At 38.8% G+C, this 19,620-nt stretch overlaps 1 protein-coding gene across 3 annotated transcripts in view; it reads left to right on the top strand.

Moving 5' to 3' along the window:
- The window catches only part of FBXL20 (F-box and leucine rich repeat protein 20), a 93,624-nt gene extending 74,340 nt beyond the window's left edge, over positions 1–19,284 (top strand). For all 3 annotated transcript variants that reach the window (XM_082704977.1, XM_082704978.1, XM_082704979.1), the window contains 6 exons: positions 9,603–9,698; positions 11,573–11,699; positions 13,017–13,091; positions 16,141–16,271; positions 18,263–18,323; positions 19,210–19,284. In XM_082704977.1, the coding sequence (XP_082561103.1) occupies positions 9,603–9,698; positions 11,573–11,699; positions 13,017–13,091; positions 16,141–16,271; positions 18,263–18,323; positions 19,210–19,266 (547 nt within the window). In that variant the 3' untranslated portion in view covers positions 19,267–19,284. The remainder of the gene's footprint in view (positions 1–9,602; positions 9,699–11,572; positions 11,700–13,016; positions 13,092–16,140; positions 16,272–18,262; positions 18,324–19,209) is intronic.
- The last annotated feature ends 336 nt before the right edge of the window (positions 19,285–19,620 follow it).

The raw sequence follows: 19,620 nt of genomic DNA, 5'->3' as shown, positions 1-19,620 counted from the left end.
CCCAAATACTGCAGGATTTCTAATAGCAAGAGATGGGAGACAATCCAAATATCATTCCATAGAGCACTATTAAAAGGAATGAGGAGCTATATAGTATTCTGGAATGATCTCCAGGACATACTGTTAAGAAAGTGAACTGCAGTGGCACTTGGGGGAGGTTGGTTAAGTTGGTTATGCCTCTGCCTTCAGCTCAGGTCATGATCCTGGGGTCATGGGATTGAGCCCCACATCAGGCTCTCTGCTCAGCAGGGAGCCTGCTTCCCTTCACCTCTCTCTGCCTTTCTGCCTACCTGTGATCTCTGTCAAATAAATAAATAAAAATCTTAAAAAAAAAAAAAAGGTAGAAAGCCTTTAAAAAAAAAGAGAGAGAGAGAGAGAGAGAGAGAAAGCGAACTGCAAAGCAGTTTGTGTAAGATGTTTTTTGTAGCGGTGCCTGGATGGCTCAATAGGTTGTTTCTGCCTTTAGCTCAGGTTATGATCTCGGGTCCTGGGATATAGCCCCTCACTGGGCTCCCTGCTCAGTGAGGAGTCTGCTGCTCCTTTTCCCTCTCCTCCCATAGCTCATGCACACACTTGTGCACATTCTCTCTTTCAAATAAATAAGTCAATAAAATCTTCTTAAAAAGATACTTTTTGTAGGGCCAGGAGAAAATATAAATAAATATTGCTCTTGGGCGCCTGGGTGGCTCAGTGGGTTAAGCCGCTGCCTTCGGCTCAGGTCATGATCTCAGGGTCCTGGGATCGAGTCCCGCATCGGGCTCTCTGCTCGGCTCTCTCTCTCTCTGCCTGCCTCTCCATCTACTTGTGATTTCTCTCTGTCAAATAAAATAAATAAATAAATAAACAAATAAATAAATAAATATTGCTCTTCATTTACATTTTTAAAAAGAAACAACAGAGGGGCGCCTGGGTGGCTCAGTGGGTTAAAGCCTGCTTCCCTTCCTCTCTCTGCCTGCTTGTGATCCCTGTCTATCCAAAAAAAAAAAAAAAAAAAAATCCTCTTAAAAAAAAAAAGAAACAATGGAAAGATAATCAAATGGTTGATTTATCAAATGGTGATTTATAAGTGAGAGAGAAAACAGGGAGAGATGAAAAGGAGACTCTGAAATATCATATTTTATAGTTTTACTTTAATAGCTAGCTATGTAAATGTTTTACATAATTAAAATATTAAGTCCAAAAGAAATCAAAGCAGTCCCTAAAAATTGAAAACAAAATAAAACATGTGAACCCATGGAGCATCTGGGTAGCTCAGTCATTGATTGAGCTCTGCCTTCGGTTCAGGTCATAATCTCAGGGTCCTGGGATTGAGCCCCACATCGGGCTCCCTGCTCATCGGGAAGCCTGCTTCTCCCTCTGGCCCTCCCCCTGCTTGTGTTCCCTCTCTGTCAAATAAATAAAAATTAAAAAACAAAACAAAACATGTGAACCCAATCACTCAAGTTGGAGCTATAACCACACAGAGAGAAATTACTTCTACTGACTTTTGATTTTTTTTTTTTTTAAGATTTTATTTATTTATTTAACAGAGAGAGGGAACACAAGCAGGTGGAGCATGAGATTGAGAAACAGACTTCCCGCTGAGCAGGGAGTCCAGTGTGCAACTCAATCCCAAGACTCTGGGATCATGCCCTGAGCTGAAGACAGATGCTTAACCAACTGAGTCACCCAGGCACCCCTGATTTTTGAATTCTTACAAAAAAGTTGTTGTTGTTGTTGTTTTAAGATTTTATTTATTTGGGGCACCTGGGTGGCTCAGTGGGTTAAAGCCTCTGCCTTCGGCTCAGGTCATGATCTCAGGGTCCTGGGATCAAGCCCCACATCGGGCTCTCTGCTCAGCAGGGAGCCTGCATCCCCCTGCCCCCATCTCTGCCTGCCTCTCTGCCTACTTGTGATCTCTCTGTCAAATAAATAAATAAAATCTTTAGGAAAAAGAAAAAGACTTTATTTATTTATTTGACAGAGATCACAAGTAAGCAGGGGTGGGGGGGGAAGCAGGCTCCCTGCTGAGCAAAGAGCCTGATGTGGGGCTTGACTCCAAGACCCTAAGATCATGAGCCAAACTGAAGGCAGAGGCTTAACCCACTGAGCCACCTAGGCACCCCGAATTTTAACAAAAAGTTTTAAATCTATACCAAGGTAGACAAAAGTATATAATGAACCCATCACTCAGCTTCAAATTGATAATTGAAAAATTAATCACTTTAGGGCCAGTCTTGTTTTATCTATATCGTGAAATTTTTCTTATTTTGAAAAAAGTCCTAAACATCATATTATATAACCTGTAAGTATATATTTCTAAAAGATAAAAACTTTTAACATAAGCATGTTAACTTTATCACTCCTATTAAAAAAAAAAAAAGCTTATTGTCTTAAAATCACCAAATAACCACTAGTCCAGATTTTTGCTTTAGAAACATAATATTTTGAAGAGTAAGAGATCAGAGTTCAGGGAGGCGAAAGTAACTGGAATTTTTGTCTCAAGATGAGGGATCTATTCAAAAAGGGCTATAGGAATCCACATGGATTTGGCTGATAGTAAACTGTAAGTACACATATTGAGACCCCACAGAGCCAGGCAAAGAACATCTAATAAGGAAAGAACAATTACTGGAAAACTTGAAAGTGAAAAATTGCCAGAGCTTAAATAAGGTTGGGAGAAGTTCTGACTACCTCAAATAGAGAATACCTTGGGACATTTAATAACAGACTTCAGAAAGGTCACATCTTGGTAGTAAAGCTAGCCTAAACCTGTCCCAGTAAAGGTTAAAAGAAAAAAATTTAGAACCAAACTGACCCATAACTAATTTAGTGATCTGCTGAGTAAGTTTAAATTCATCATTCTTTTTTGAAGAAGGCGACAAACCTAGACACTCAGCATACAGAATTTTCACATTCAGCGAAAATTATAAGACATGCAAAAAAGCATGAAATGATAACCAGAGTAAAAACTAGTCAGAAACAGACCCAGAAATGATAGAGGTTAGAAAATAGACCAATAAAACATTTAAAAATAGCAAGTACAAATGTGCTCAAGAATTTACAAGAAAACTTAAAGATAATATGGACTTGGAAGTAAAAGGATGAGAAAGTATATACTATCACAGTCACTAATCAAAAGAAACTTGGAGCGGTTATTAATATGAGATGATGTAAACTTCAGGGAAAAGTGTAAATGGAGGACATTAAATAGTAAATGATAAGTAGACCAAAAACCGGTAAAGCTCTAGAAGACTTGAGCAACAATGAACTTGTCCTTAATATCACCCTTCAAAATAACATGGGTCAAAGAATAGATTGAAGAAAACTAAAAAATATGTTTTGCTGTGTGATAATGAAAGCACAACATTTGAAACTTGTGGACTGTACCAAAGGCAATACTTCAAAGAAAAATATAGTTTTTCAAATGCTTACGTTAGAAAAGGAAGGTTTAAAATTAAGGATGTAGGGGTACCTAATTGGCTCAGTCAGTAGAGCATGTGACTCTTGACCTCACAGTGGGGAGTGAGTCCCACATTGGGCGTAGAGATTACTTTTAAAAAAGATTAGATTGAATATTAATAAAATAGGAAGCAGGGGCGCCTGGGTGGCTTAGTGGGTTAAAGCCTCTGCCTTCGGCTCAGGTCATGATCCCAGGGTCCTGGGATCGAGCCCCGCATCAGGCTGTCTGCTTAGCAGGGAGCCTGCTTCCCTTTCTCTCTCTCTCCGCCTGCCTCTCTGCCTACTTGTGATCTCTGCCTGTCAAATAAATAAATAAAATCTTTAAAAATAAATAAATAAAATAAAATAAAATATGAAGCATAAAAACAGTAATGAAACCAAAAGCTTTTAAAAAAAAAATCAAAATTGACAAGAAAATTTGACTGAGAAAATAAAAAACATAAATTATCAAAAGCAGGAGTGATGGAGAGGACTAAATACTTTACTCAAAAGACAGATTAGGGGTGCCTGGGTGGCTCAGTGGGTTAAGGCCTCTGCCTTCAGCTCAGGTCATGATCCCAGGGTCCTAGGATCGATTCCTGCATCAGGCTCTCTGCTCAGCAGGGAGCCTGCTTCTCTTTCTCTCTCTCTGCCTGCCTCTCTGCCTACTTGTGATCTCTGTTTGTCAAATAAATAAATAAAATCTTAAAAAAAAAAAAGATTAAAGGGATTATCAGGGAATATCATCAGTGACTTTGTACTAACATCAGACAGTCTAGGTGAAGTGGACAAATTTCTGGGAAGACACCAATGACCAAATTAGCCTTAAAAAAAAGACAATCTGAGTAGATCTATAACAAGTAAGTTCAGTAAATAATTCAGAAGCATCCCATACAGAAAACCCCAGGCCCAGATGGGTTCACTGGTGAATCCCATCAGATATTTAAAGAAGATATGATACCAGTCTTAAAGCTGATTTATAAAATATAGTAAGTATTTTACAACTCATTCTATGAGGCCAGTGTTTTTCTGCTGCCAAAGACATCACAATAAAAGGTAATCTCCTGACTGTGAGCCCTCAGAAACAGCTGCGGAAATAGTTGACAGAGTGTTAGCAAATTGAATCCAGCAACTTATGAAAAGATTTTGGATCATAATCAAGTGGGATTTAGCCCAGAAATACAAATGTGGCTTAATATATGAAAATCAGTTAATATCTCATAATAATTAGTAGAATAGTAGAAGTCAGCGGACTTTTTCTGTGCGGGGCCAGATAAGTAAATATTTTTAGGGCTTCATTGGCTGTACAGTTACCTGTCACAATTCCTCAACCCTGGCAGTGTTTTCCAAAGGCAGTCATAAGCCTATATATAAACAAAAAGGCATAACTGTGCTCCAATAAAACTTTATTTCTGGGCAGTGAAATTTGAATTTCATATGATTTTCACATGCTGCAAGATATATCTTTAAAAAATTTTTTTCAACCATTTAAAAACATCAAAACCATTCTGGACCTGTGAACCATATGAAAATAGGCAGCTGGTGAGATTTTTTGCCCCCTGGAATAAAGGACAAAAACCACATGATCATCTCAGTGTGATTGGTGGCCTCTAAAATGACCCCCAAGTAACCCCTGCCTCCTAGTACTCACACCCTTGTGTAATCTTTTTCCCTTGAACGTGGACTGGACTTAGTGACTCATTTCTAACAATAGAATACTGCAAAAGAGATTGGATGTCACACTGAAGATTAGGTTACCAAAAGACTGTGATTCTGTCTTGCTCTGCTTTCCCTCAGGGCTCTGGCTCTGTTGGGGGGAACAAGCTGCCCTGTTGGGAGTAGCTCTGTGGAGAGGGCCACGTGGCAAGGAGCTGAGGTCTGGCCAGCAGCCAGCAAGAAACCTACCAAAAACCAAGTGAGCGAGCTTGGAATTGGATCTTCTGAGGGCTGCCAACAGTCACCTAAATAAGCTTGGAAGGGAGTTCGCACCCAGTTAACCTTTGAGATGAATGCAGCTATGACCAGTACTTTGATTACAGCCTTGTGAAGGATCCTGAGTCAGGCACCCTGCTTAAGTTGCCTGTGCCTGAATTGCTGTCCCACAAAAACTGCGATAGTAAATTTTTGTTGTTACAAGCTGCTCAGTTTTGGGGTGATTTGTTAAGTAACAGTAGATCATCAGATACAGAAAAAACACATGACAGATCTAACACGCATTCATAATAAAACAGATCCTCAACAAACTAGAAATAGAAAGGAGTTCACTCAATCTGATCAAAAGCATCTATGAAAAACCTACTGCTGGGGCGCCTGGGTGGCTCAGTGTGTTAAGCCTCTTCCTTTGGCTCACGTCATAATCTCAGGGTCCTGGGATTGAGCCCCACATCAGGCTATCTGCTCAGCAGGGAGCCTGCTTCCCCCTCTCTCTCTGCCTGCCTCTCTGCCTACTTGTGATCTCTCTCTCTCTTTGTCAAATAAATTAATTAAAATCTTTTTAAAGGGACGCCTGGGTGGCTCAGTTGGTTAAGCAGCTGCCTTCAGCTCAGGTCATGATCCCAGCGTCCTGGGATCAAGTCCCACATTGGGCTCCTTGCTTGGCAGGGAGCCTGCTTCTCCCTCTGACCCTGCCTGCCACTCTGTCTGCCTGTGCTCGCTCTCATTCTCTCTCTCTCTGACAAATAAATAAAATAAATAAAATCTTAAAAAAATAAATAAATAAAATAAAATCTTTTTAAAAACCCTACTGCTAACATCATACTTACGAAAGACTGAATCCTTACCCTAGGATGAAGAGCAAGGTGGGGATGTTAAAGTCACCATTTCTGTCAACATTCTGTTGGAGAGTCTAGCCAAATGAAACGAGCCCCCCCCCCCAAAAAAAGGCATACCAACATGAAAGAAGTAAAACTCTCTATACTCTCAGATGACATAATTCTATAAGAATATAAGAAGTATCTGAAAATGACAGAACATTACTGAAGGAAATTAGACATGTATTAAGAGTGTATAGAGGCGCCTGGGTGGCTCAGTGGGTTAAACAAGTCTCTGCCTTCAACTCAGGTCATGAGCTCAGGGTCCTGGGATCGAGCCCCGCATCAAGCTCTCTGCTCAGCAGGGAGCCTACTTCCCTCTCTCTCTCTGCCTGCCTCTCTGTCTACTTGTGATCTGTCTCTCTCTCTGTTAAATAAATAAATAAAATCAAAATTTTTTAAAAAATTGAGCTAAACATGGGGAATCTGGGTGGCTCTGTTGGTTAAGCATCTCTCTTTAACTCAGGTCATGATCCCAGGGTCCTGGGATTGAGTCCTGCATCACATCAGGCTCCCTGCTCAGTGGAAAGCCTGCTTCTCCCTCTCCTACTCCCCCTGCTTGTGTTCCCTCTCCTGCTATGTCTCTGTCAAATAAATAAAATCTTTTTTTTAAAAGAAACTGGGAGCTAAACACTTAGACATTTCACCAAGGAAAGAGATGAATGGCTAATAAGTACAAGTAAGAGTGTTCATTTTAGAATTGCAGAATAAAATCACCGTAGGATTACAGTCCATACCCACTAACATGGCTATAATGAAAAAGAGAGCGCAAGTGTTAGCAAGGATGTAGAGAAACTGAGACCTTCATGCATTGCTGGTGGGAATGTAAAAGAGTATAGCCACCTTGGAATACCATTTGGTAATTTCTTAAAAAGTCAAACATAAACACAGTGTAGGAGCTGGCAATGCTAATCCTAGGCATCCACCCAGAAGAAATGGAAACATAGGTCTACACAAAGACCTAAGACACATATCAGCCAAATAGAATGTATGGCTGCTGCTTGGATCCTGTTTGAACAAATCAACTTGACGAAGGCATTTATAAGACAGTTGGGGAAACTTTAGCACAGATGGGTTATCAGATATTAAGGAGTTAAAATCCTTATCTATTAGAAATATATCCTGAAATAATTCTAGGTGAAATAATATGTGTGGGTTTGCTTTCAAATACTGGAACAGGGTGCCTGGGTGGCTCATAGGGTTGGGCCTCTGCCTTCGGCTCTGGTTGTGATCTCAGGGTCCTGGGATTGAGCCCTGTGTCCAGTGGGGAGCCTGCTTCCCCCTTTCTCTCTGCCTGCCTCTGCCTACTTGTGATCTCTCTCTGTCAAATAAATAAATAAAATCTTAAAAAATAAATAAAATAAAATACTGGAACAGGGACGCCTGGTGGGTCATTTGGTTAAGCATCTGCCCTTGGCTAGGGTCATGATTCCAGGGGCCTGGGATCGAGTCCCACATTGGGCTCCTTGTTCAGCAGGGAGCCTGTTTCTCCCTCTGCCTGCTGCTCCCCCTGCTTGTGCTCTCTCTCTATGACAAATAAAATCTTTAAAAATAAATAAATACTGGAACAAAAAGCAGAGGGAAATAGATGAAGTAGAAATAGTCAAATACTAATAAATGTCAAAGCTCAGTGATGATACAGGTATATTTTTTATTTCTCACTCTTGTGTATATTTGCAATTTTCCATCATAAGTTTAAAAAATTAAATGAGAACTTGACCATTGCGGAGAAAGAGCCTTTATGGGTGTCTGGGTGGCTCCGGGGGTTTAAGTGTTTGCCCTCAGCTCAGGTCGTGATTTCAGGGTCCTGGAACTGAGCTGCCCCTTGCCCCCTGCTCAGCAGAGAGTCTGCTTCTCCCTCTTCCTCTTCATCTGCCCCCAACTTAATCTCTCTCACTCTCTCTGAAATAAATAAAATCTTTATAAAAAGAGCCTTTAAGAGACACCTGGGTAGCTCAATTTGTTAAGTGGCTGCCTGCAACTCAGGTCATGATCCCGGGGTCCTGGGATCGAGTCCCAAATAGGGCTCCTTTCTCAGTGGGGAGCCTGCTTCCTCTCTGCCTCTGCCTGTTTGTGTTCTCTCTCTCTCTCTCTCTTTGACAAATAAATAAATAAATCTTTTTTAAAAAAAAGAGACTTTAAGAAATTCATAAAGCGGTACCTGGCTGGTCAGTTGGTGGAGCATATGACTCTTGATTTCGGAATCATGAGTTTAAGCCCCACATTGGGGGTATAGATTACTTTTTTTTTTTTTTGTAAGTTAATTTTATTTATTCAGGGTGCCTGGGTGGCTCAGTGGGTTAAAGCCTCTGCCTTTGGCTTGGATCTTGATCCCAGGGTCCTGGGATCAAGCCCCACATCAGGCTCTCTCTGCTCCACAGGGAGCCTGCTTCTTCCCCTCTCTCTGCCTGCCTCTCTGCCTACTTGTGATCTCTGTCTGTCAAGTAAATAAACAAAATCTTTTTTTAAAAAAGATTTTGTTTATTCATTTGACAGAGAGATACACAGTGAGAGAGGGAACACAAGCAGGCGAAGTGGGAGAGGGAGAAGCAGGCTTCCTGCTGAGCCACCCAGATTACAACTGAGTGCCCCAACTGAGTGCCCCAACTATTTTTTAAAAAAAGAGGGGCACCTGGCAGGCTTTGTTGGTTAATTGGTCACCTCTTGATTTCAGCTCAGGTCATGATCTCAGGGTCCTGGGTAGATCCCCATGTTGGGCTCTACGCTTGCCGAGTCTGCTTAATGATTCTCTCTCTCCCTCTCCTTGTGCCCCTCTCCTTACTCACACTTGCTCACTTGCTCTCTCAAAAATAAATTTAAATAAATCTTTTTTTTTTTTTAAGTCCTAAGGACAGGTAGGTAGTGATATTACATAAACTAACTTATTCAAGCCCGATATCAGTCTATCTTCAATATACTTTGCAAAAATCCAACCATTTCATTACTGCCATGCAAAAGATTATCTTGAGTAGAGATTTAAATGAAAGAGCAGAGACAGTTTTCAGTCTTCATTTTGCACCACTTGCTAGCAAGTTCTAAGCTAGCTTTCTGGTATTTCTGTATTTGCAAAATGCATAGAGGTCTCCTGTGAGCACATAGGTAGTTTGCTGTAAAACATTTCCAAACGAGAACGAAGCATCATCATCCCCTCATGCTAATTCTCATACACAGCACAGCCTTTCTTCTTTGTGAATGGCACCTGCCTCTTCCTCAGCGTGAAAGGTCCCAGGATTTGTAACTGCTTTTATTTGGGGTATGGAAATTTTACCGTTCTTATGTATACACCTGGGTTTAATGAGAATCGTATATGATTTATTAAAGATGTGTCCCTGTTTGTTTATTCATTATTTTCTCCTTTTTCCATTTTTTCAGTACATGTACTAGCCTTAGCAAGTTCTGTTCCAAACTCAGGCACCTTGACTTGGCTTCCTGTACATCAATCACAAACATGTCTCTTAAAGCTCTGAGGTAAATATCTTATAACAAGAGTATCCAATAACCAGAACAAATACTGAGTTTTTTAAAAATTTCAAATAACTGAAATAAAGTTAGAATCGAAGGAAACTGTGTTCTATGGGTATGTATTATAGTTCAGAATAGATCACTTGCCCAAATTACAGGACACATTCAGGTGAAATGCCTAGGGATAACTAGGATTTCTGAACAGACTGGTATAGCGTATACGCAAATGATTAGATTTCTCTCAAGCTTGGTTGCCCCCACTCCTGAAACCACCACATACCATAGCTTAGTGATTAAAGCATCGCTTCGGAGTCAGGTGATTGATTAGCCAGGTACCTTGAACAAATATAACCCTTGTGAGCTTTTCCTTGTCATCTCATAGTTCTGTTCTTAGGATTAAACAGTATTCATCACTGTTTGATAATATTAGGCCAAACCATACAAAGTTGGCAGTATTTAACAGCTTTTATGGTATAAAGACAGCTTCATTGGTTCAACCTAATGTGTATAAAGTGCTTAGGAGAGTTTCTGGCATAGAGTGAGCACTCAGTACGTTTTGTTTTAATATTAACCTGTTTTTTTAAAAATACAGAAAGTATACCTTAAAAGGAGGGTGAAATGTTCATTCTCTTTGTATCTTTACTTTTTTATCAGTCTTTTACAGGTAATTATGGTCCCATTTATTGGTTATGTTCATAAATAGTAAAAATTAAGCTATTAAAAGAAGAAATGTAGATTTAGTTGAGTATAAGTAATCTAAAAATGGCTTCTAGACCTTTCTTACGAATACTGAGTACATATGTATCTAAGGCCATTTGCCAGGTGAGATAATAAACAGGATAAGATAACAGCATTTATGGTTTATAAAATATTTTCACATAAATGATTTCATTTATTTGAAAACCATCTGAGGCAGATAGGACAGACACTTAAAGATAAGAAAATCCAAAACATTTTTGAATGTGATTCAACCTCACTAAACAAGGTATTGTTGTTGCTGCCCTTTAGTGACATAGTACAGTGTGGTAAGTGCTATTACAGAAGTGAGTGCTTCCATTTGGGAAGAGCATAGGCTATGGCTGATCTTGGATTAAGAGAAGTTCAATCAGGTTTCCTAAAGTGACTTGTCTGAAGTCATACCGTTAATGTTGAAGAATGGACTTGAACCAAGATCCCCTGCCTTCATTTTATAAAACAATTAGAGCAATATTTTCCAAAGAATATCATAGAGCTTGGGATTCTTGAATAGTTCAAATGTGAAATCAAAGATAAAATGGTTATTTGATAGAAGGTGGAGATCAAACACAGTATAGCCTAATTTTAGCCTATGGAGACTGTACTGAGGAGACTTCACAGATAAGGAAAATGTATAGATCCTTTGTAATTTTTTAAATAAGAATTTAAACCTCTTTATTATTACTTTGATAAGTAAAAGAATTATTTGATAAAGAATCTGAATCTAAACCCTTCACTAATTACTCTGTTAACTTGAACAGGTCACTTAGTTTCCATTTCCTTTCCAGAGACCTTTTAAACATGAGATAAGTGCAAAAAGAATATATTTGAAAAGCATAAACCTCCATAACAGTCTGATATACCTGAAAAACAGTACTGTGCTCTGTGCTTATTAGTTTAGCTGGATTTGAGATAGCTCTCCTCAGGATATAGTCCCACATGAACTCAACCAACATTGATAACTAGGCTTTGTTTTTGTTGTGAGATTGCCTGTATTCTAAATCTATGTTAAGTAAATGAGTGTATTCTTGTGGGAAAGCATGGGGCTGTAGCCATTCCCTGACTAAATAGCCAATAAAATGAGACTTTGATGCCTTTGGAATTGGATTTAGTCATATATTTGTTTCATTTTGTTTTGTCCTAAGTGAGGGATGTCCACTGTTGGAGCAATTAAACATTTCCTGGTGTGACCAAGTAACCAAGGATGGCATCCAAGCACTAGTGAGAGGCTGTGGGGGTCTCAAGGCCTTATTCTTAAAAGGCTGCACACAGGTAATACTCCTTGTAGTGCTTGTGAATTTTAGAAGAACCGTGAACTTTGTAGGCAGCCCAAAGATGTTGGCTGGAGGAATTTGTAGTTGTATATTAATAATCAAGGATACATGCTTACCAAAAATTAAAGTGTCTTCCTTAGAGTTAATATATACATATATATATTTCATATATATGTATATATATGAAAAGAATTAACATCTGATCAAAGATAAAATTTTTGAGGGGAGGCAAGATAGGGAGAGAAGATCACACTGAGCATGCACCATAGGCAGGAAGCATCTTACACAATTTAATCTGAGAAGAAAACTTGCCATGTCGTCACTGCCTGAGACCTTGAACTGGAGAGGCAAGGAAGGCAGTCTTAGTTAGCAGTTTTCACTTAGTTAGTTAGTTAGGCAGCAGTTAACTGCCAGGTTAAATGTGCCAAGTATACAGAACCTACATTTTATAGTGTTGGTGTTTACTTCCTGCCAGTCACATTACAAATCCCAACATATTTTGCTATTAAAAATTTTACTATCTTTCTATTTTACGGTGATTAAAAAGAAAAAAAGAATTGACATGGCAGTGTCTCGAAGGAAATAATCAGAAGTGAGTTTAGAAGTGACTGACAAAGTAGGGTTAGGCTCTTGTGACATTCTTTTATTAATGGTTACTGAAACCGTGCCTTGGCTTCTGTTAAAAGTGCCCTTATTCCTTCACTGTGATGGGAGGAGTTCCATTGTTTGAAACAGAGCTTTGGAAGTAAGACTGTCTTAAAACAACAGCTTGAGCTTCTGGTTATTTATGGAATCCTGAAAAATATTGATTGGAATGCACCATTATAATCAATTACTTGCCATCTGTTCTCAGCACTGTACGCGTGGCATTCATCTTCCAGCAGCAGATAAACCGGATTCCTTTCTCAGCTTCTGCTCCCAAAAGTTTGTTTTTTAAAAAAAACTTTTTATATAGGAAGTACAGAAGTGTGAAAATTATTTTAGCTTCATAATCCCTGAGCAGAATGCTGTGAGGCATACTTAACTTATCAAAAGAGAAATCCATAAACATTAGGCAGTGTTTATTTTATCTTTTCCTTGATTTGGTGATCATGTGAATTTGACGTGGTTGGAACTGATGAAAAATACTGATAATCATACTAATGACATGAATTATGCCTTTATTTGATCATGGGTCATTGTTTCTGGTTCATTGTTCCTTTGAAGCTTGCTTGGCTTTATTTAGCATGTGTTGACGAAATGTGTATACTCCTATATCTTTATCTCTTGAAACAGTGTCAGTAATCTTTTTTTTCTGTCTTTTTAATTTTTCTAGCTAGAAGATGAAGCTCTGAAGTACATAGGTGCACACTGTCCTGAACTGGTGACCTTGAACCTGCAGACTTGCTTAGTAAGCTGTCCCTCCCACAACTCTTTTGTATTAGTAGTTCATTGCAGTAATATTATTGTACAAGCTTCCATCATTAAGACCAGTGGTTTTTCCACCTCAGCCCTGGGAAACAGGACACACACAGATACGATTCTTGGCATGTTTAAGTACACTCACTCCTAAGGGTTTTGACGTAGACAATATAAAAGATAGCCATGCAGATTTCCAAACAAGCTAACTAGAACTCCACCCCTTTTCTACCTTTAGAAGTGAATTATTCACAGACTTTAGTACTTAGAATATTTTTTGGCTAATTAATTGCAGTTATGCCAATGAAGATCTATCAGTCAGTCATAACTATTAAGAACCACTGATCTAAACAGATGACAAGCAAAATGTACTCAAGTATTTCCAAGTAGTATTGTAATTCACATTTGGCTTTTTTAGACTGTCACCTCTTTTGTGTGTATCCCCAAACCCCTGCATTTTGCTCAATTTGCTGAAACTATTCAGGGTCCTAGAACATCAACAATATACTTTTATCTTTTCTCTCTTGCCTTGAAAATTACAAATATGTGTTGCCTTGGAGTGAAAGCCTCTCATGGCAATGAAAAAGACTTGATGAGGGTTTGCCTTGTTTTTGCTAAAACTTCTGCTCATTATTCCCTCCCGTTCTTGTATAATCACCTGAAACTTGAGACCATAGTGGTTGCTGAAAGGTGACAGATACAGGGCCATGTTTTGTGCAATTGAAGCAGCCCCCCTTCCAGCCCTTAAGGGATGGTGCTGATAATGATCTGCTTAGGAGGCTCCTAAAGACTGAGTTAAATGAATGATACGCCTTTTAAGTCTGATCACTGCTTCCTTTTAATTCTGATTGCCATAGTTGCTAACTGCCCAATTTCATTTATGAAACTGAAATATCTGGCCTGACAGGAAGAGCTTACGCAACTGCTGTAAGCATGAAATCATCATCTTACAGTGACAGGAAAAAACTGTTCTCCGGCATCTTTGGATCTTATATATGTGTATATACACACAGGTACACTCTGTATGTATTTGTGTGGATATATGTTACTTACACATATATACCATACCTACTGTTTGCTGTTTTAGTTTCATTTCCTTGGCCCTTCCAGCAGACAGAAACCCCAGCCGGTAAGCACAAAGAACCAGCTCTGTCATCTGTTTATTTTACTCTTTCCCTTCACCCAGATCTTAGGGCATAAGTCATTCCTTCTGTAGGATGTGATGCAATGATTCTCATTCCTAAGACTTCACGTTTCTTTTTTTTTTTTTTTTTTTAAGATTTTATTTATTTATTTGACAGAGAGAAATCACAAGTAGATGGAGAGGCAGGCAGAGAGAGAGAGAGGGAAGCAGGCTCCCTGCTGAGCAGAGAGCCCGATGCGGGACTCGATCCCAGGACCGTGAGATCATGACCTGAGCCGAAGGCAGCGGCTTAACCCACTGAGCCACCCAGGCGCCCCAGACTTCACGTTTCTGACCAAAACTGTTGACGTGACCAAAGTACATTCTCATTCCATTCTCTTTTTCTTGACTAAGTTGAAAACATTGAAGTTCAGTAAATTTTATTATTTTTAAACTTTGAAGAATTGTTATATGTGACTTTTCTCATCTTTCTTCCTCAGTAATCCCTTAAAGACTTGAAAACATTAAGAAGCAAAAAGCAGGGGCACCTGGGTGGCTCAGTAGGTTAAGCATTTGCCTTCCGCTCAGATCGTGATCCAGGGTCCTGGGATCAAGCCCTGCGTTGGACTCCATGCTCAGTGGGGAGCCTGCTTCTCCCTCTGCCTGCTACTCCCTCTGCTTGTGTCTCCTCTCTCGCTCTCTCTCTGTGTATCAAATAAATAAATAAAATCTTTAAAAAAAAAAAAAAAGGGAAGGAAAAGGCAGCACAATCCTACAATATACTTTCCTGATCTTATATGACACAAATTCTCATTGACCTGGTACATATGCATGTTTATTGATTGCTGCTTCCCCCTTTACATTTCAGTTATCCTCATTTAGTTATAACTATACATCACACTTGCATGGCACCTTTTTAGTTACTTCCACATGTGTTGATCCTCATTAATTTATCCTCACAATACATCTTATATCTGCCTTTGCATCCACTTTTTTATCTGTATCTTGCTTTAGTTATACAATATTGAGAATATATTGATTTAAGCAGTAAATATTTAAAGCTCGATATTTTTTTTCTAATTTTCCTGGCAACCTAAGGACACTGATTGAACAGAGATGACAGGGAGCTTTATTACGAGGCTTACACAAAATCTGTGAATCTAGCAGGACAAATTGAATTGCTAATCACATCCAACATGTTAGGATGCTTATACATGGCATTTTTTTTTTAGCGTAACATTTTGATGTGTCCTTTTCAAATTTTAGAATAATTTAAAACATATAAAATTATGTTTGAGTTGGATACAGCTGTTTATCTCCATAAATTAAGTTTTTTTTACACTATTACAATTAAAATAAAGAACTAAATAGGGAAAAAAAAGAAAGAAAAAAATCTGTGGTTGATATGAAGTTGAAACTGTCATCCACAGGTTGTTTTATTTTTTCATTAACAATGTCAGTGTCAATTTAGAACTTGCAAATATGTTTATACTGCCATTCTTATCTGTTTTCTGGGTTTTAAAGTAATTTAATTGAATCTAACCCATGATGCACCTCATGCTGTTCGCAGTCCCATTACATTAAAAGAATCCCATTATAGCTTCTTCCGTTTACACCAGAAATGAGCACAGAGGTGCCTGGCTCAGTCATGTGATTCTCATCTCCATGTCGTGAGTTCAAACCCTATGTTGGGTATTGAGCCTACTTAAAGGAAAAAAAAAGAAAGAAATGAGCACATTAAATCAAAAGGAACTGAAAAGGAGAAACAAAGTGTGTTAATTTTCTTTTAGGTTTGCTACCTGATTAATATTAAACTAGTTTATTTCTTTTTGGTGCTTATTTTCAGAGGTAACGTTTTTTCCTTTTTTTCTGCTGAGTTACTAATACCAATGGGGGGGGGTTTGCTTTTATTTTTTAGCAAATCACAGATGAAGGTCTCATTACTATATGCAGAGGGTGCCATAAGTTACAGTCCCTCTGTGCCTCCGGCTGCTCCAACATCACAGATGCCATCCTGAATGCTCTAGGTCAGAACTGCCCACGGCTTAGGTAAACATTTCTTGTTTAGCTCAAAAAATCAGGGGAAAGGAACAAAGGCCTTCTTCACACGAATTTATTGCTCGGAACTTTGAGATTTTTAAGGTAGACACTACAAGGTCACTACCCTTTTAGGTGCTAACCTGCTTGCTTTGTACCTCACTTGATTATATGTATAATTAGCTTAAACCAAGGGGTAATGTTCCCTGTTTCCTACTTCTTGCTATCCATACTAGGAAAAAAAAAATTCACATTTTATTTCTACTTAGAAATGAAGTAAAGGCATTTTCTCTTATTAATACTTCATATAATTCCTTCTGGAAGAAAGTTTTTAAAGGCCTGCCCTGTGGTTATTTACCTTGTGGTAATGATGCCAGCTACTTAGCATTAAGTATTTAAAAAAAAAAAAATAGCCCTGCAGGAATACTTCCTTTGTGTTCATGGTCTTTTAGAGAAAGCCTGATTTCTCTGTGGTTCCTCCTCTTTGCCTAAAGAAGCATTGGCTGAATAATTTACTAAGAATGCAGTGTTAGCATGCACATGCTTTCAAACCCATATTGGTTCTGTAAAAGCACACAACATGCTGTTTTGTAATAAATAAGGATGATCCCCATATACCTTTTTTGTTCTTAAAACGACTTTATTGGACTTATATGCTAGATATGTTAACCCTTGTTTTAAGTGATTTGCAAATATTAATTCATTCAATCCCCATAATAGCATATAAGCACTGTTACTATCTCCATATTACAGATGAGAAAACTGAAGCACAGAGAGAGATCAGGTAACCTGTTCAAGGTCTCACAGCTAGTGAGTTCAGATGCAAGGGTTCAAACTCAGGCAGTCTGGTCCAGAACCCAGGAAACCACATATAATAATCACTATAAACCCATGTAAATTTATTAAAGCTTTTTGTTATTACCTGGCAAGAGGCCTAACCATAATTGTTAAAAGAAAAGTTGCCTAGATTATCAGAGTTCCTTGATATATCATAGACTTGGTCAAAAATAATACTATCAGAGGCCTGGGGCTAAGGAGGCAGCAAGAGTCCTCCCTAAAAATATTACGCCTGACCTTTTTCTCTTTTAAAGTAAGGAGTGTTCGGCTTCTTACTCCTTCACGGTTTATTTTATTGTTCGAACAGAAAGGCTCTCAAATATCAGAATCAAAAGTTAGGTTCAGTCAGATCCTGCTTTCCCTTTAGATGTTCATTTCTCATTGCTGGTTGATAATGATTTCTTCTATTATAGCTTTGTTTGTTTCAACTCATGTAGTAAGTAATTCGTAAGCAAACATGAAGATGTTATTTGGTACTATCATGCAGATGTCACCAGATTCTTCACAAAAAAGAGCTACTTTTGATTCCCAGGTCCTGTGGTTAGTATTTTGGTTGGTGTTCAGCAGTTCCTGAGTAGGAGACTGGCTGCCAGCTCAGCCCCGCTCTGTGCTGGGCCTCCCTGGGAGCCTGTGGGAAGAGGCAGGACACTTAGGGTGTTTTTTTCATAAGTGTGGAATTTCATACATGGGACAGGCCTGTAATTAACCAGTCCCTCCATAGTATTTTTAAAAGCTATTTAAATTTGAGTGAACCTACATGTAAAATGGGGAAAGAGAATAATTTACTTAAGCAACAGATTAATTGAAGCAGAGTATTTATCTCTATTTCCTTTGTTTTCTAGGAGCAGGCTGCCCTCTGGGGGTAAGCAGTATGCCATCAAGAAGGCTTTTAAATGCATTTTGGCATTAACTACAAGCTTCTATTATATTCTTCTGATTGCGTCACCCTGAAATGTGGTATTTACAGGACCACTTTATGATGACTCCATGAAAATGAATGGCAAGATCTGTATACAGACTTGCTTAGCTGTTAATGTCACTCTATCATGCAGTGTTTAGGGACTAGGAGGTTGTTTTCTTAAATTCTTGCTGTTTTAATAAACCCAGTTTTCAGAAAACAAGGGCTTGACTTTCACTTTGTTTTGTTTTGTTTTGTTTTTCAACAGAATATTAGAAGTGGCGAGGTGTTCTCAATTAACAGATGTAGGCTTTACCACTCTGGCCAGGGTAAGTTATTTTCTCCAGGTTCTTTACAAAATAATTTTTTTTTTTAAATTTCACAAGAGTGAGCAACAAGGGAAACGTGGAATGGCAGCAAAGTGGAGGAGGGTGTGGAGTGTGAGGGCACTTCTCTGGCTAGTGTGCCTGAGCCTTCTCGTGCTGCAGCCACAGGCCTAAAGAACGTGAACTGCTCTAGAAATACAGACGTGTCTTGGAGACCATGATGTTCCTTCTTGAGACTTGATTTGCCACTTTTTCATTAGATGGTAAGCTAGGCAGGGCCTTCCTAATGCTTCGTGGAAAAGCTTTCTTGGTTATTTGGTGTGTGACTGGTGGGTGAGAGTAACATTGAAAGAAATATATAGACCTGATTTTAAATGGAGGTGGTTTAAGAGATTTTTTTGTGTTCTCCAGAATAAATACTTGGAATAGTTTTATAAATTACTGTATAATGATAGTATTCAAAATTATACTGTCTTTAGCATATATGGACTCTGGGGAGGGACATTTGCTGATGGAAGACTAATGGGTAGGGGGCAGCACATGGCATAACTCAATGAAGACACACAGTTTACCTTCCATTCTTTCAAAGAGATAATTTTCATTAAATTATTTATGGTTGAAAGGATTCTGTATTAGCTTGGTATTAATGGGCAGAAAATTTATTCCCTTGGACTTAAAAGATAATAGATACGTAATTGAGAAATTTCCACTGTGATCAAGGCTTTTTAAAATGTGTGATTAATGAAGGCAGAAAGTGACATTAGAATGACACCAGCTCTGAAACTTAAGATTTTGTCCATGTATTTAATACTGCTTCTTAGTGTTCTGGCTTTAAATTTTCCCATGTTTTAAATCTTGGTGTTATAATGTTTGATTTTGTATTCTGTAGAATTGCCATGAGCTTGAAAAAATGGACCTGGAAGAGTGTGTTCAGGTAAAAGTGTAGATTTCTACTCAGAAATACATTATCGTGGCAGCTGGGTGGCTCAGTGGGTTAAGCCTCTGCCTTCCCCTCAGGTCATGATCTCAGGATCCTGGAATCAAGCCCCACATCAGGCTCTCTGCTTAGTGGAAGGCCTGCTTCCCCCTTTCTGTCACTCTGCCTGCCTCTCTGCCTGCTTGTGATCTCTGTCAAATAAATAAATAAAATCTTTTTTATAAAGTTTAAAAATAATACATTATCATGGGGCACCTGGGTGGCTCAGTTGGTTAGGAGTCTCTTTGTTTCAGCTTGCAGACTCTGGGGTTCAAGCTCAATGGGGAGTCTGCTTGAGATTCTCTCCCTCACCTGCCCCCCTCT

This window comes from Mustela nivalis (assembly GCF_964662115.1).
Source record: "Mustela nivalis genome assembly, chromosome: 17".
Classification (NCBI taxonomy): domain Eukaryota; kingdom Metazoa; phylum Chordata; class Mammalia; order Carnivora; family Mustelidae; genus Mustela; species Mustela nivalis.
Note: the sequence above shows the minus strand (reverse complement) of the source record. Positions and strands in the feature narration are given on the sequence as shown.